The sequence below is a fragment of the Apteryx mantelli genome, chromosome 5 (assembly GCF_036417845.1).
Source record: "Apteryx mantelli isolate bAptMan1 chromosome 5, bAptMan1.hap1, whole genome shotgun sequence".
NCBI lineage: Eukaryota > Metazoa > Chordata > Aves > Apterygiformes > Apterygidae > Apteryx > Apteryx mantelli.
In genome coordinates, this window is record NC_089982.1 from 66,833,384 (window position 1) to 66,850,097 (window position 16,714).

Consider the following 16,714-nt stretch of genomic DNA (forward strand, 5'->3'; position numbering starts at 1 on the left):
TTACCTCCACATCTTTATATCCATTTATTTAGTCAAGTTCTATTTCATTACTGCTAGTCCTGCTGCACCAGCAAATACTCCTATGCTAATCCTTTACTTGCCACAACTTTTGGTTCTTAGCCTCTGTGTTTCCTGTGTCCTTTTCCTTCTCTTGTCTGCAAACCCCCCTACTTAGACAAATTTTCATAGTGCTCAGAAACATGAAAATTTCTCCCAAGTTTATGTTCTTTTCTAGATATGGGGGACTTCTGTCCCACTCTTGCCATTTTAGGATGCAATTCCCAAGGCTCTTTCCCATTTCCCAAAGACTTTCCCACCTTTCCTTGTGCTCATTTTAGGATTATGATGGTTCAAATCCTACAGAGCTACAGAGCCACAGAAACAATTACCAGTAAGAGCTGACTGCACAGAGCGTACTCAACTGCTGATCAGGTTTCAAATCAGAAATTAAATACCTGAAAGGTGAGAAGCTGGCAGACGCTTCTCTGAAGTCCAGCTAGTGGATGCAGCCAGTTCTAACACAAAAGAACACATCCTTTATCTGCATAATATAGCCAAAGAAGAAAATATTTATTTTAGTAGGCTAATGGAAATCCCTTAAGATTTGCTTTGCTCTAAGTTAACTGAATGGTACTTCTTTTAAATTTTCATGTTTTTTTATGGGTAACAAATTAAGGAGTCAAGAAGACAGCAGAGTCTTTTAATTTTTCAGAAATTACTAGACCAGGCTTCCCCACATACTTTTGTTTCGCCCTTGGACTAACCTTATCTGTGCTGTTGTTACCTTTCAAAAAACATTAGGTATTTTGACAGGGTTTGTGTGTTGTAAACCACTTTGTACAATATATTGCCAAGGTATAGTTTGCATTTTCATCCACCACGTTTTTTCAGTAGAATGAAGAACATGTTGACAAAATTTTATTTATGTAAAAAGCATTACTAAGATCTATACTGATAAAAATGCCTTGCTAAAGTTCTATTGGGAAATAACACCTTGATGATATTTGTACTGATGAATTGAATTAATTTCCTGCATGATTAAACTGCAGCATGCACACAAGTAGAACTACAGACTCTCCAATTTCAATATGCACATCTTGATGAAAGAGGTTTTTTCTTCTTTTTAATCTGGCGCTATCAGGAGCCTATCATAAGCAGGGTAAAGGGGAGTAAGCTATGGAAGGGAACAACCCATGAAGGGACAGGAAGACACTCTGATAATAAACCATGTTGTTCAGGCTCAGTCATGGCAAGACAGAGTCCTAAAAGGGTAGGGATTAATGTTGCATATTTCAGCAAGCAATAACAAATGATTTTTAATAAAAGTTTATGTTTACCAGTTTCTTTTGCAGCATAACTGGTAGCATGCGTATTCTTATGGATAGGGCACCAGGGTTCATGGGTTGGGTGTCCAAGTTAAAGAAACCATAGCTTAAGGACTTCCAAAATTCTGCCAAACCTTCTCAAAGTTGGCTAAGGTACTGCTAGCAATCCTTTGTATTTATACTCTGTTCAAATCTTCTTCATTTCTAATTTTGGTAAGGAATCCTGTTGTGACCTGGGCAGTCACCATTATGAGTGATACTCTAAATGTATCATGGTTTCTGTATTTGGATCCCAAGAGGAAAGAAAATCCAGAGAATCAGCATGGGTCTGGCTGAAAGCAAGCAAAAGGATAGCACAGAGCTGGTTTGAAAAGGTTGGCTGGTTTAGTAAATTGTTTCACAGAATAAGTGAACATAAAGAGACAAATCTAGACGCAAATTGGTATCTAAATTTGAAAATGGCATTCAGTCAGTATGACTGGAGCAGTGCAGATCACATGAGAAAACAGATGGACCATCAAGGCACAGCACACAAAGAAGTACAGGAAGGGGGCTAGATGGCCAGCAGCATACTAGAAAGAGGAGGCATATGCATGTTACAGCATAACTCCAGAGTTAAACTATTTCTTTTTCCAACAATAATAAGCACTAAAGAAGTGCTCCAAATATACTGACATGACTTGCATCAGCTGAACACACCTTTTTATTCTGATGCAAACAGTTCTGCAAATAATTTTACATAGCCTAAATATTTTTAAAGGCTGCTTGCTGTTGGTTCTTTTCAAAGCCTCTTTTTTTTTTTTTTAGATAACAGTGGACTGTCACAGCATTTGATACTGTTCATTTTGCACAGGTGCTCAGTATTTTTAGCTTTTATCACTATTATTTCCCAAATTAAAACAAAGCACACTACCCTGAATATAGCCCTGGTTTAGCAGAACTAAGTTCAATGAAAGCTAAAAAATATTTCCCTTTTTTCATAGACTCCATGCTGCCATAGCTAGATTTTAACAGGATCAAGTTGACTTGTTTAAATCCACTTCAGGTATGTCTAAGCTACTTCAGTCACAACAGTTTCTACATAGACACTCCTTAAATACTTAACTTAAAATCCTACCAATATAAAGGACTGGTTTTGGTTTTATTTTATACCTTCCTTTACAGAAAGAGGAATAATTCTGAGCATAACTAAACAAATTTCAGTAAGTATAAAACCTGGATTATGCTGGCATTTTTCCAACACTTGTGCATTTCTACAGTAATTACACTAAGGGAAAAAGTATTGTGAACTTTCTTATAGAAGTAAAAATAATCTAGCAGTTGAAACAGAAAGCTTAAAATTAGCCTCAAACAGGAGTAAACAATTTTAAATGTTACATTCTCCCACAGGAGAAGCAAGATACATTTTAATAATATAATTTTGATGTTTTAATCATTTTTCTAGGTTTTATTTGACTATAATATTAATCCTGCAAATAAGCTACATACATGCAAGGTGAGACATATAAATTCCACATTACTAAAAGATCAAACTTGCATTGCTTCTGAACTCCATAATATGTTCAATTTATTCTCAACTTCATTCAATTTAAAATTCATTGTGCTGCAAACAGTACTGCTGAAGCATTTAGACCAGAGTACAAGCTCTATCAGAAGAGGATAGTAAGCCCTTTGTTAAACACAGCACGTGAAAAGGAATCATTAATTATCTGAGATGACTCATGAGCCTACCTTTATTTGCTAAGTTATATTAAATAAATGTTACATTTCGCAGAAACATTCTCTTTCTAAATTTGATCTTTTATTTAAATAAGGATCAGTATCAATTTCTCTTTTTTTTCTGTTGAAGAAAAATGTCATGAAAGTAATATCCTCAGTTATTTTGCAATCTGTTCACTCTACACAAATTACTGCAAGATGTTTCCCTGCCCTCCCTTTAGAAATACACATTCAGGCAATAATTCCAACTTCAAGGCATCATTCCTAAAGTTCCCACACAAGTTCCTTTCCCTGCTTGCCCCATTTGAAGTCTTGGGAAAACCCTTACCTCTCACCTTGATTAACCTTTTTCTTTCAACCCTTCTGGTACTAGCCACAGGTCTATTCAAAGAGTGATCACAGTCTTCTTCTCTGGACTATCATTTTAACCATGGCATATCCTAGAATAACTCCTCACCACACCTTGTTCACACCTTTAAGTATCACTTGAAATCTTTTCTATATACCCAAACTGTACTCCCTTCTTCCTCTCTACTACAAAACCTATAATACTCAGTTGCGGGGCAGATGAAGAGGTAGAAGTTTAATAAATACTTTTGTGCTTTTTTTCAGGGCTGATTCTTAACACAAGCTACCACTTTTAGTTTACTTAGACAGCCATTACCCTGTTTCCCTGCAAATTCTCCTTCAAGTCCTCCCACTACAGACATACCTTCAATAAACATAAATCTGAAAATGACTACACAGAAAATGCCAGGAGGGATTCCCAGTATTGTAACTCTTTTCAACTTAAAATATAATCTAGCACCTCTAGCTTTCATTTTATTATATTCTCACCTCCTATTTCAGAAAAGTTCTTTATCAATAAACTGTTGGGGCCTTTTTTTTTTTTTTTTTTTTTAGCTTTAATTGTCCGCAAATGAAAATATTAGAAAAATATTGCTTGGGATCTTCTGAAATGTTCTATTTACATTCTCACTTCACTGCCAAAGATTTTCTCTAAAACAAAATACCAGCAAGATTCCAGAAAAAAATTGCTTTCAGTCAAACTGTATTTTCTGATTGAAGAGGTCTGTCTCTGTTTTTCTAACCAACACATTTTTTTTAATCTCCGGATTAAAATCTCCATTTTTTTAATCTCCAGATTAATTCCAGAAAGGGAGGATCAGGATGAAGAGATGAGCAAACAAATTTGGGTACAAACTCACACTGAAAGCTGTGGCTGAGCAACTGAGATCAGGTTTCTCCATGGATACCCCAATAACCCCAATACCATTCCTACCTTTTGAAAAGATACTATCTAACATTTTGGTTCTCTGTAAGAACCAAAAATTATCCATTGTTTTCTTTCAAGCACAATACAAAATAAAAGCTATGCTCCAAAAAAATTCCACAGCAAATGACAGACACATTTATACTCTTCCCTGAATTAATCTCTTTGTATTAACTGCAGGCACATTATCAATATATCAAAAGTCAACCTTAGAATTCACCCTAGCATTTATTTTCCAAATCTTGGTTAACAAATATATGACTCTACTTCCACCTCACTCCTCTGCCACAAATGTATTACTTGATATCCACAGAGCTAACATTATGGCAGCAAATCACTTGGTACCATGCCAAACTTATTTTAAAGGGATTGTGTATCACAGTCTTTGACACTAACTCAGGCTCTTGGTAAGCCTGATGCCAGCTTGCCTGATGCCAGCTTACCTGATGCCAGCAGTTCATAATTGCAGGACTACAAAACAGTATTCTGGTTAATATTAAAAATAATGCTCGCTAGACTCAGAACACTCGAAAACTTTAGGCAGTATTATACGGGATCTTAAGATCTATTTTGACTTTCATGTTTCGGAGATGTTAAATATTTTTGAAGAATCAATATAAGTAATGTCAGTTTCTACACTAACAGATAAACAGCATCCTTTTTAAAGGTAAAGTATAACTACTGTATAAATACCCAAAACAAGAAATAAGTTTTATCCTGATGCACTGCCTCAACAGACTCCTCAAAATACAATATGTTTCTTAAAAACAGCTTAAAATTGACTAAAAAGGGACCACCTGTAGGTCAGTAATGCAACCAGTACAGATTAAATATTCAGTTCAGAAACTGAATGTTGACTAGCAGATAAAGAATAAACCATGGTCTACTGGCAAACAGGAGTTCAGGTGTGATGCACAATAACAGCAAGATTTCCTACTTGATAATGCAGCTTCACAACTACTCCATGTAATGGGTGGATCAAGCACTAATTTAATACAAATTATGACAAAATTCAGAAACTTAAGAACTGTGTAGAGTTAGTAAGGAATGGAGCAAAGATTAGGAAGTCACTGACAGGGCCTCTGCAACTGCATAGCATAGCAATAATTGACTATATACTACAGTAGTATACAGACTGTACAAGCATTATAAACAAAACAAGAAGCCTATATTGTGCATAAAAGAGCATGAATGCATGCAAAGTCCCTAAAAAAATTCAAGATCAAGGAGAACATATGGATTCTTGACAAATAGGATGTACATTTGGCCCTATTAATTTAAACTACAGACCCAAAAAGATGACTGTTCACAACGAGAAATCTTCTAGTTGGTGTCTCTCTTCACTTTCCAGCCTTTTAGATCTCTCTGCTGATTTATAGCTCTGATTTTATCTTCTATTACAAACTCTTCAGACACCTACTCTAAGAATCAACCTTAATCTTTGTTGTGCTGTTTATTTTCTTTCCTCTTTCCTTTGTTTCCACATGACTAGAACAATCTTCCGCCCTAGACATGCACTAAGTTCTTCTCTTCTCTTCTCCTCCAAGAAATCTGTAAGACATCACTGTCCTGCAAAGCTATCATAGCAGATTTGGCTGTTACATTGTTTTTTGTTTAGTCTATAGATTACCCTTACGCTTTTAGATTATACACAGTTTCTGCCTGTACTGAACAGGCACTGACCTACTACTAGAGTCAGGGAGGAACCTAAGACATCTAGCTGCCATTTTAGACACCAGGCACAACCATTGAGGAGCACTGCTGAGACCCTCAGATCGCTCACTCAGTGGTCCATCAGGTGCACAACCATCCACCAGCAGCATGCAAATACCCTGCCAAATCCTGATGTGCCCAAACTTCATGGTCTTTCAAGACTGACTTGCAAGGTATCAAATGGCTATGGGATCAGGCCTCGCAAAAGACAGAGACAAGAAAATGAAAGCAGAGGTGAGCATATACACATTTTATTATATTCAGTAACACAGTTGTTAAGAGAGTCCTGTTCTTTAATCCCATCACTGTCTTTATTTAGGACATGGACTTGAATTTGATTTCTCCACGTGAGACCATCTACTTGGGATGCTGAATTCCCTCACACTTAGCAGAACCCGAAATCTAAATTCTTTTATAATCCCACCCCCCTTAAACTTAAAGTCACACACATTTGCTTGTTAACATATTTAGAGAGCAGTCAATGAAGATCAGGAGCAATAGCAGACACATTTATAATGGCATTTGGGGAACCAAACCAGCAGATGTTAAAACAACACAAAACAAGACAAGACACAGTAATGTGTTTTTTAGAAACATTCAGAGAACAAAATTACATGTTTCTATTAAAAGCAAAGAAAAAATAAAGCAAATAATTGACATTCTATCTTCTAAAAAAAGATCTGTACAGTTTTAAGCGCTATCCATTTAAGTGTGCAAAACCTGAAGTTATATAAAAGCCAATATTTTATAAAACCAAACCCAAAATATTCCAGTAGTGCACAATAATGGCTATAATACCACTATGATGTTATTATGGTCACGAAACTTCAAATAAACTTAATTTGAAACATCTGAAACAAAGTTCATCTGAAATATGAAAAGCTGGTTTCAACTGCAGAGAAACTACTAAGTATAAAAAAGTAACCGGCATCCCAGATGCAGATATATAATCACTGCAACATCTACCGCTCATTTATTTTCACTTCCTTCCCCCAAATCCTCCCTTTCCCAGGGGACGCACTGAGGAGGGAGGGGGCGGGCGGAGGGCGCTTAAAGCTCTCCACACGAAAGGCTAAATGACAAAGCGAGTCATTTTAGGCACTGTGTGAAGGGGCGAGGTCTTAGGAGGACAGCCTTAATATTCACGGCGAAATCCTTTATCCCCAGAGGGACACCCTGGAGCTACAGCTCCGGCAATCAGCCAGCGACCCCCCCCCGGCCCCGCCGCCACAGGGGAAGCCCCGCTGCCCCGCGGGGCCGGGCCGGGCCGGGGGGGGGGGGGCGGACCGCGCCGGGGAGCGGGGAAAGGAGGCAGGGCGGCAGGGCCTGGGGGCAGCGCCGGGCCGGGGCTCACCCGGGCCTGTCGCTCCAGCTGGGAGTGCAGGCTGGAGCCCTGCAGCCGCTGCACGATCCGCGCGATGGTGAGCGACAGCCCGCTCTCCGGGTCCACCATCGCCGCGCCGCGCCGCGCCCCGCCGCCCGCCCGGGCCGCCTTCGCTGCGGCACCCCGTGGGGCCGTTACCAGGCAACGGCGGGAGCGGGGGGCGGGCCTCGCGGCGGCTTCCGGGCGGAAACGGGGCCCTCACAGCGGCGTCCTCGCCCGCGCGCCTCCCCCAGCTCGCAGGCGGCACCTTCCCGAGCGGCTTCTCCGCCCGAGCCGGCGGCGGGAGGGCCCCACGCCCGCTTCGGGGCCGTCAGCCACGCTAGCTTAAAACAAGCCTTCAGCGGTGGGCTAAGCTAACTCACACGAGTCTGCGCCGGCGCCCTGGCTCGGCAGCGGCGGCGGCGGGCCGGTGCCCCGGCGGAGCTTCGTGGCACTCGGCGTTAGCTCGGGCTCGGGCTTGGGCTTGAGCTCGAGCTCGGGCCCGCGCCCGCAGAGGCCTCGTCCCAAGCTGCAGCTGTCCCGCCAGCCGCCGCATGTGCGGGGAGCGCCCGTCCGCCTGCTCAGGCCTGCGGGGAAAACCAGTGCTGCCAGGGCCATGCACCCAAATTCCCCCTTGGTTCACTCGGTCACTAAGCCAAAATACTCATTTTGAAAAGCCCAGAATCATGAATAAGTAATCTAAGGGACTTCAAGGGCTCAGCATAGAATAGCTGATCATTGACCTCCAAAGTCAAGTATTAATATTAATTTTCAGCTCTGAGGGTTGCTTCTCTGAACCTCTCTAAAGCGTATTTCAGCATTTCTAAAATGTCAGGGTTTGGTTGCTGTGAGCTCTGCAAGTGACTGATGCAGAAGTGAGGAAATGAAGACTAATGTCTTCATTTACCTTGCTAGAAAAAACAGCTGTAGATATAATAGGTATCAAAAATACAATTTTTCTGCATTATCTTTTCAGTTAGAGCTTATATTTTATAATCTTCATGGATATGTACAACAGCATCTATGAAACAACTCCTTATGAAGTTAGTAAGGAGTGAAAGGAAAATCCAGTTCCAAGCTGTTTTCATGGAGTGGATTGTGTGTGGAAAAAGAACATTTAAACTGCTGGTGGCAATACTGAGCACATATGCTTTTCTCTTTGTATTGGGCGTTAATGAAATACTTGACTACATTCCCAACTAAACAAGCATATAAAGCGTAATAGCTTTGTGTACCAGCTCATATCAAAATTCTGCAAAGAGTTCACACAGAGGCAATACAGCTCATTTTTTGGTGAGGAGTGTCTTGTAAGACTGTCGCATGCAGCAAACCACGCTGTGCCACCAAACTCCACAGCTCAATGCCTCTGAGTCTGGGGTTTAACAATGCAGCTTGCAAGTGTGAGAGGAAGCATGCCACACTCCTCAGCAGCATTTTCTTCTCCAGTGTTTGGGAAACTGTGGACTGTCACATGTGAGAGGACATATGGGGAATGTTGATGGAGAAAATAGAGGAGGCACTGCAGTGTTACACTGAGTGTCACTTAGCTGAAGTGTTTGATACGTAGGGGCTCCGAGATTTGGTACATTCATAGCAGTAGCACAGCACCATGCCCAGCTCCATTCCATTGTGTGAGCTGCAGGCACCAGGTGTGGCTAGACAGCAGGGTTGTCCAATGGGGCAGAAGCCGTGGTGCTCTGCTGGTCAAAAGTGTGAATACGGTCCTACTGCTGGAGGGTACGGGGGTGGGATATATCACGTGAGTTTCATGAGCAATGCATAAGACTACAGGTCTGCAAAAACTGTCCTCGTCTCCTCTAGGTCGTCAAAACAGAAGAAAAAACTAATGTCAGCTGCAGATGAGTAATTTCCTACAGCTGTCTACCTCCACTCCAAATCATGCTTGTTTGTTACCTTCTTCACTTGCACATCTGTCACTCCTTTCATTCCCTGTTTTCCAGGGTTTTTCCAGTCTGTTTTCCTTCCTCCCATGCACTAGGTTTTCCTCCTATCAGTCTTGTCTCTAATATGGGTAGAGAAACTAAAATATTTCTTGTAAATGCCAATCAAAGCTAAAAAGCAAGGGGATAAAAAGAGATAATCTTTATAGTATCTCATTCAGTGCCTTGGATTGCAACTTGGGTATGCTTTCCATACCTAGTTAAGAAATGTAATGCTTAAGTGCATGCCTCTTTTCTGTTTCCTTTCAAGGAGCTTACCACATTGCAGCATGTGAAATATAGGGTCATTATTAAAAAATATCACTTAAATAACAGGCATTGGCAGAATTCCCAATATGAATGGCATTTTCTCTAGCCTGACCCCCTTGGATCACATGACTAGTTTAATTTTGTTAATGTGATAAGTGTTTGGCAATTACTGCTTTTTCACTGTGATTTACTTTTAAATTGCAAGTAAGCAGCTGAAGTACAGTCAACATAGAATGGGTTTATGATGTCCAGTACCACATACCAAAGGTAGCTTGCTGGGTTTGGCAGAAGATCAGGTCTAGGTGTCTTTGCTTTTCTGGGTTTTTTTGGTGGTCTTTCACTCTCTTCCTCTCTATCTCATACCCCTGAACACTTTTGCTCTTCCCCACCCTTTCCTCACCTCTGTTTACACTTGCAGTGCTCTCGAATGTTATACCTTTCTTTACTATGTTTTGTATCAAGATATTGCCGTTAGTTATAACCAACGCTGGTATCCCAACTGTTTTGTATTTATCTGCCACTGCAGGTCTGGAAAGTGTCAAGAATTTGGCAAGGGAAAGTAAAAATTACATAGTGAGTATCTGATATATTTCATCCATAGCCTCTCCTTCCACCCCGCTTTCTTCTTGTGGGGTTCAGGTTGGGAAAAGGAGAGGATGTGAAGCAACGGATAATTCATACTGTCATTTTTAAGGCCACTTGAGACAAAATGCATTTTAATGCTTCCAAATGATTCTGGAGATCAGTTTATTTCCTGGAATGTAAAAGGAGTCAATAAAAAGAAAAGGTATCCGAAGGAAGCATTAAGTGCCTGAAAGCTTGTCTTTTTCCCCACAACTGCACTAAGAAACAGGGCTGTCTGTAGGCATCACCAAAGAGGGCAGTTGCCTTACGTAACATAATAGCTGGTGAAGGAGATCAACAAAACTAACAAAATTATGTTTAATAGGTAGTTCAAATGGTTCTTCTGTGATCACTAACCTAAGGGGTACAAGAGATTTGCCACATATTGTTAGAGAGTTGCTCAGAAGTTTCTTTGGGAATTAGATATGTCTTGTTTCTTGTGACGCGAAGACATGCCTCTTCACTGCTAGCAGAAACTCACTTGTGAAATGAAGTTCTAGGTTGAAATAGGTACTCCCTGCATTTCTCATCCAAGCAGGCTCTGTCAGAGAGGCACATACTCAGTCCTTTGCTCAGTGTGCTCATTCTTTCCACTAAACTAAAGTAAATTAAACTTTAATCTCAATTGTGGCCCAATTCTGCAAAATCACCTTTATCACATCCACTGGTTTTCTTGTGCGATCAGAACCATGATATATCAGAACCAGTTGATAACATGGAAGTTTAACAAAAATTACAAATAGAAGAAAAGGAAATTTCTGTGAGTGTCTCACCCTCATCAATTCTAAGCTTTATTCAAACTGCTGCCCAAAAAGTGACGTATTTTGATAAGTTTCAATACTTTATTTAGAAAAAACAGTTCCTGTGGAGTAATGAGATTTTTTGCTCTAATACCAGTGATGCAATTTGGAGAATGTAGGAAGCTTAGATAATGTAGCTTCACTTATCAGGGCAGAAAACATCTCTTATTGCAGACTATTGTTCATGAAAAGTAATATATTTTATCTAATAGATGGCTGAACTTGAGAGCTAGGCTTCACTACCAATGATGCCAAGGATCATCAGTCTTGTTTTAGGAGTTTCGCATTGCTTCAGTTCTTCATTTTAGGTAATTTCCTGCCAGACCTTGGTTTTACGCAGGTATAAGCCTCCCTGGAGAAGATCGTGTATCTCAGGTCATAATATCTATTAGTGGTACTTTTTAATAGCATTGCTGAGTTATAACAACAACATTGAGTCATCAGGCATGTAAAACAAATAACATGAACCAAGTTCCTAATTTTTCTGCTGTTACTAGTTTTAGTCCATTTTTCATGTGTTTTATTATTAACCAAAGCAGCATAGGTTCCTAGCAGTAACGCTATGTATTTTCTGTTTTTTAAAATCCTCATGTGTATATTTATCATGCCTATTAAGAAATCATTATGCAGTTCTAGGATTTCTTAGGGTACAAAAGAAATGAAGTCTATTGGTCTAGATCAGTTTGGAAGAAAAATATACCCTGAATCACAAATATAGTTCTGTAAAGAGTAGTATAGTGTGTACTTTATATATGGCATATATTTTATATCTTAGTTTTAATCTGTACTTTCACCTATCAGCAAGTCTCTCTGGAAATTTACACAATTATTGTACATATCCAAACTTTTTAAAAGTCGTACTTCAACATCTGAAAAGCAGGCATTTTCCCAGTATGCATAACCACTTCTTTTAAGGTCCTTAGGAGCTTTACACAACCAATCAGTAAGCAAGAAATGAACTAAAAAGAACTCCCTCAGGTGACTCTTAGTTGACATCTTGAGGTCAGAGTTTATTAGGATATAGATATGCCAGGGTGAGAGTCTGTATTGCCTCTTCAAGCCTATTGATTTCAGTGAGACTATGTGATATAAATAAAAACAGAACTTGGATTTTGTTTGTGACAGGAATTATTCCCTTTTTTAGAACTATCTAAAAAATGTGTGGAGTGGTGGAGTTCTATATCTAGTATTTTATTGTACCTAAAACTCTGATTTTCCACATTTTTATTATACAATATTGAGTATTACTCTACTGAAATAACCTCTGGGTGCCATATCCTATTCATAGCAGCAGGGGAATTTTTCTTCTATGGAAAATGTAATAAATGTTTTAAGGTAGTCTGTTACATCTTCGTTCACTGCCTGGAATATATATGACTGATTACAGAGTCATGTCAGTATGCGTGGCAAGTCTTCAGCAACCAGTAGGTCACCTGGAATACATTTTTTAGTCTGTTTAGTGTTTAATCTAAATCATAGCATTTCTCTCCTTAATCATTAAGAAGTAGAACTATAAACTTCACTGGAGACTTAGCAGAATAAGGTTCCCTGTCATATCAATTTCGGGTATTTTTTATTCCTCTGATTAAGATTTGATAACAATTAAAGAGGATCTATCCTTTTCCCAGAATTTTTTTTTCATTATGAAAGATTAGTAGGCTGATAGTTTCCTTTTTAAACTGTTTTCAAAGAGAAGAATAAGCCATAGGGTTTTCGTAATTCTTTCCCAATGGTTATATGCTTGGAAGATAACCAGATGCAGTAACTGTTAGAAGAAGCACTGTAGTTTGGGCCACAGGGGTCCTCACTTCCATTACTAGGATTTTTCAGTTATCCTTTACCATTAAAGCCAAACTTCATATCTGTTCTATTAAAAAGACAGCTGGAAATGCTAGTAAGATAAACTACAAAATGGAAAGACTGAATGAGCTGAACATAACAAACAGAACCTTTTTGAGTTCCCCATAGTTTTTTCTCCACTGATGGTGCCTTTCTTTCCTTGTAGGGAAAAATGCTTTATACCATCGAAAGGGAGAACAGGGCACTGAATAAATACCTTAACCAACTATGGAATAGAATCTCATCTGATAGATCTCAGGCTGTGGCAGAGGCCTGAAGAATTCTATATTGAAATATTTGATAATTGTTCTGTATTAGTCCCAAAGAGTTTAAGTCAAAATGTAAAACTGAGCTCTAATTTCTAAACATAGTTTCTCTGTTTTATATACAGGAGTAGTTTATAAGAAATATATTTGCAGAAAATGGTTTCAAAGATTGAGTACTAATGCTCTCTGTTACAAGAATTGATGTGTATAGATATGTCAATTTGTACCACCAATTTCGTCTTAAACAGCATTAATTCTGTAAAGCCTTGCATACTTAGTAACTTCTCAGACCAAAAGTACAACTGTTTCTAATCATTTTAATTTGAATAATATTGTATGTGACCTACCACCTATGTCATGATCTGATTTTTTAGAATTGATCTGAATATTTCCTTCAGAATCCAGATTTAAATTTCCGGGGTTCTATATGTAAGGTCTTGTGAAGAAGATATTCTAGCACAACATGATTCAGTTAAACAGTTAATGAAATAAATAGTACTTTTCTCTTTATTTTGCCAGAGCATCCCAATTTGACTTCCAATAAAAACTTTAATGAGCAATCAGTTAGAATTAAGTGAAGACTCTTTGGGAGGTCTGTCTTTAGGAGGTATAAAATTTCAGCTGGCATTTCTGGTTTCCTTTAAAAATAAAATTCTGACATTTCTGGCTTTCTTAACTGAAAGCTAAATTTAATTTAAAGAGATAAGCTCACTGAAAGTTTATGGTTTGAGAAAGATTATACTTCTGGTTCAACCAGGTTTAAAACCAGCCTGAGTGAAAGTAGAATCTGGAGGCATTCCACTAGCATGTAACTTAGAATATTTACAATAACCTTTCCTTGCTTCCCACCACTCCCACAACAGATGTTTTAAGCAAAGTTTGTAAAAGTAAAAAACTAATTGTCACTGATCTTTCATCAAGGTGCAAAAATCTTACAAGAAATGTCTTTCCTGCTTCAGTTATTCTACTTTTCCAGATTGCAGGATTGCAAAATGGATACATTAGAATAAAGGGAAAACACTGAGACCAAATAAGGTATCCAAGTAGAGATACAATAGCCACAATTCATATTCATAATTGAACATATGATCTGTGACTGTTTTACACTGCTTTGTCTGGACAAAGCACGCCTAACACCGATGCGGTTGGCTACTGAAAGGCCCAAACCAATAAGCATGAAATTGCAAATATAACATACTGATTTCAGATACAAAATACAAAAATATATTAGAAGAAATCATGCACATTTATGGCAAATTTTCAAACATTTTAAAGGCAAAATTAACAGAACATGATATAGCTTTTCCATATACAACGATTACATCCCAAAGATCCAATTTCTCCTTTGGTTGACAGATTTATAAGCCCATGGATATTTGGGAGCCCTAAGTGAGGCTCATTGTAACAAAAAGTGCATGTAAAGAAGTCTGAACAGAATTTGTCCTTGGACTTTGTTTCCCCCTTCTTTTGAGAGTTGAGTGTTCTCATTGGCACCTTTAGAACTGTTTTGTAATGTAAGCAAAGACTAAACAATGAAAATGAATTTAAATCTTACGTGCTTTCAGTCACATTAACTCCCTGCACAATGTAATATTGTATAAACATAGGCAAATAGTCCAAACTAACTATGGCAATTGTTCCTTGGAGTGTGTTTTCTAATCTTTAGAATTATAGAGACAAAAAGTATGACAAGTAATGCCAATAATGCTATCTTCTAACAGCCCATCTGTAGTGAAACTCTGGAAATCATTTTCAGTATTTCAGTATTTGAATAATATTTTGAAATGGCTCTGTATGGAAATAGTTTCAATATACTCCCAGGTCAGCTTAGGACAATAACTGAGGTAAATCAAAAACTTACACTATGACTTGGAGTATTTTGGCATCACCATAGGCTTGACCTGCCTCTCTCAGTTCCTCAAAAAGTTTTAATTAACAGCTGCTGTCAACAAGTCCCAAATACAAACATAAATTGGCTAATTTGAAAATTAATATAAAAATTCCAAAAATAAAGACCTAGGACAGATCTTCAGCTGGTCTAAGTTGTCTTTGCTGAAGATCTCCCTGTACCTCATCTCACTTAGTTCAATAATTAGTCCAAACTGTCAGCTAGCAGAGTTTCAGTTAACAGCAAAATATGGCCTGCAGATTGTCACATTAAAAGAACAAGAGTCAAACAGCACAGTGCTTAACTGTGTGCAACAAAATACTTAGCCGTGATACTAACTTAAAAAGTTATTTTCATTCTAGGAGTCCAAGTGTTTGGGACTGTCCCATTATCACACTATCTGAATGCTCTTCCATGCAAAATCATGATGATGGAAAATAGTAAAATTCTAGTAGACTTCAGATAACCTTCTGCTTTGCTTTTTGTTAGATCAAAATCCTATTTGGGATAAGTTCTTTTAAGAACTTTTTAATGGTAGAAAGGTCTTCTGAAAGAGAGAGATTTTTGCAGTATCCCCTAAAATGGTCAGATTCTTCTGAATTCTCTGGATAGCTGTGTCATAACCAGACACCCTACTGAAAATACTTTATTTTATGTTCTCTTATTCTTTACCCTCACTTCATGGTCTGAATTGTTTGAGATGAGTAAAGTTCATACTAAAAATTCAATTTTTGATAAGAGATGTAGACAATTAGTTACTTTGATAATTAGGATCAAGACCTGGATCTGAAGGTCCTCAAAAGCTTATGCTGAAATGCTGATATAAATCTGACAGAAGTACATGCGTGTCTACAGTTAGATGATGTTAAGTACATAACTGAAGCAAGACCTAAAAAAGAAAATGAACTTTGATCTATTTGCTCATCTCCTACATGACAAGGATTAATTACATTTCTGAGGCTTCCACTCTCATATAGCCAATATACTCTTTTCCAGGAAACCACGATTTAGACATAGATCCTGCCTTCAATGGGAGACTAAGATCCGAAGTCTCCAAAGAACATAAGTTACGTGCCCATTTTTTGACTACCAAATAACAAAGAATTCATCAAAATACATCAATTTGTATATTCAATTTCTTGTGCAGACAACTTATGTCAAATCAGAGGACTGCTGACCAGAGAAAGTTTATGATTCTAACAAAAACTGAAGTTTTCAAGAACTGCTTTTGTTGATGAAAGTAATCTACAAATGTAATTTTCAGTATTTTCCTAAGAGAGTCAATAGTTCTTTTGCTAATCTTAGCTTTGGTTCCCTTAAGACAAGGGTTATGTGATTCTTGGGAATTCAGGTGGCAATGAGCAAATTTAAGGTATTTGTCATGTCTTACAGAAACTGATATTCTTCCAGAACTTTAGATGTCATATCAGATGTCAGAAAAGTAACTTCTCTCCACCCTAAACTAAGACACTCTAAACTTTGAAAGCTTAACTGTGGCTTCAGACATGCGGGTACCAATTCACCTAATAAAATATCAGCTGTCTTTTTTTCTATTTCCATTTTCATTTCATAACATCTGTGCTGTTTCCTACTAATTGTACAGCCAGTCCCTTAATAATTTAGTAGGTCTCATGAAACTAACATCTCTTTTTCTAATTCTGCAGAAATATGGAAACCCATTTGATTGTGATGTC

The 16,714-nt window shown here is 38.3% G+C and overlaps 1 protein-coding gene across 3 annotated transcripts in view; it reads right to left on the bottom strand.

The window, feature by feature from the left end:
• The window catches only part of TBC1D19 (TBC1 domain family member 19), a 53,319-nt gene extending 45,774 nt beyond the window's left edge, over nucleotides 1-7,545 (bottom strand). For 2 of the 3 annotated variants that reach the window (XM_067298157.1, XM_067298155.1), the window contains exon 1: nucleotides 7,385-7,544. In XM_067298157.1, the coding sequence (XP_067154258.1) occupies nucleotides 7,385-7,483 (99 nt within the window). In that variant the 5' untranslated portion in view covers nucleotides 7,484-7,544. Of the gene's footprint in view, nucleotides 1-7,384 lie in introns of all 3 variants that reach the window. The other variant, XM_067298156.1, reaches the window with a different exon arrangement.
• Nucleotides 7,546-16,714: the final 9,169 nt, after the last annotated feature.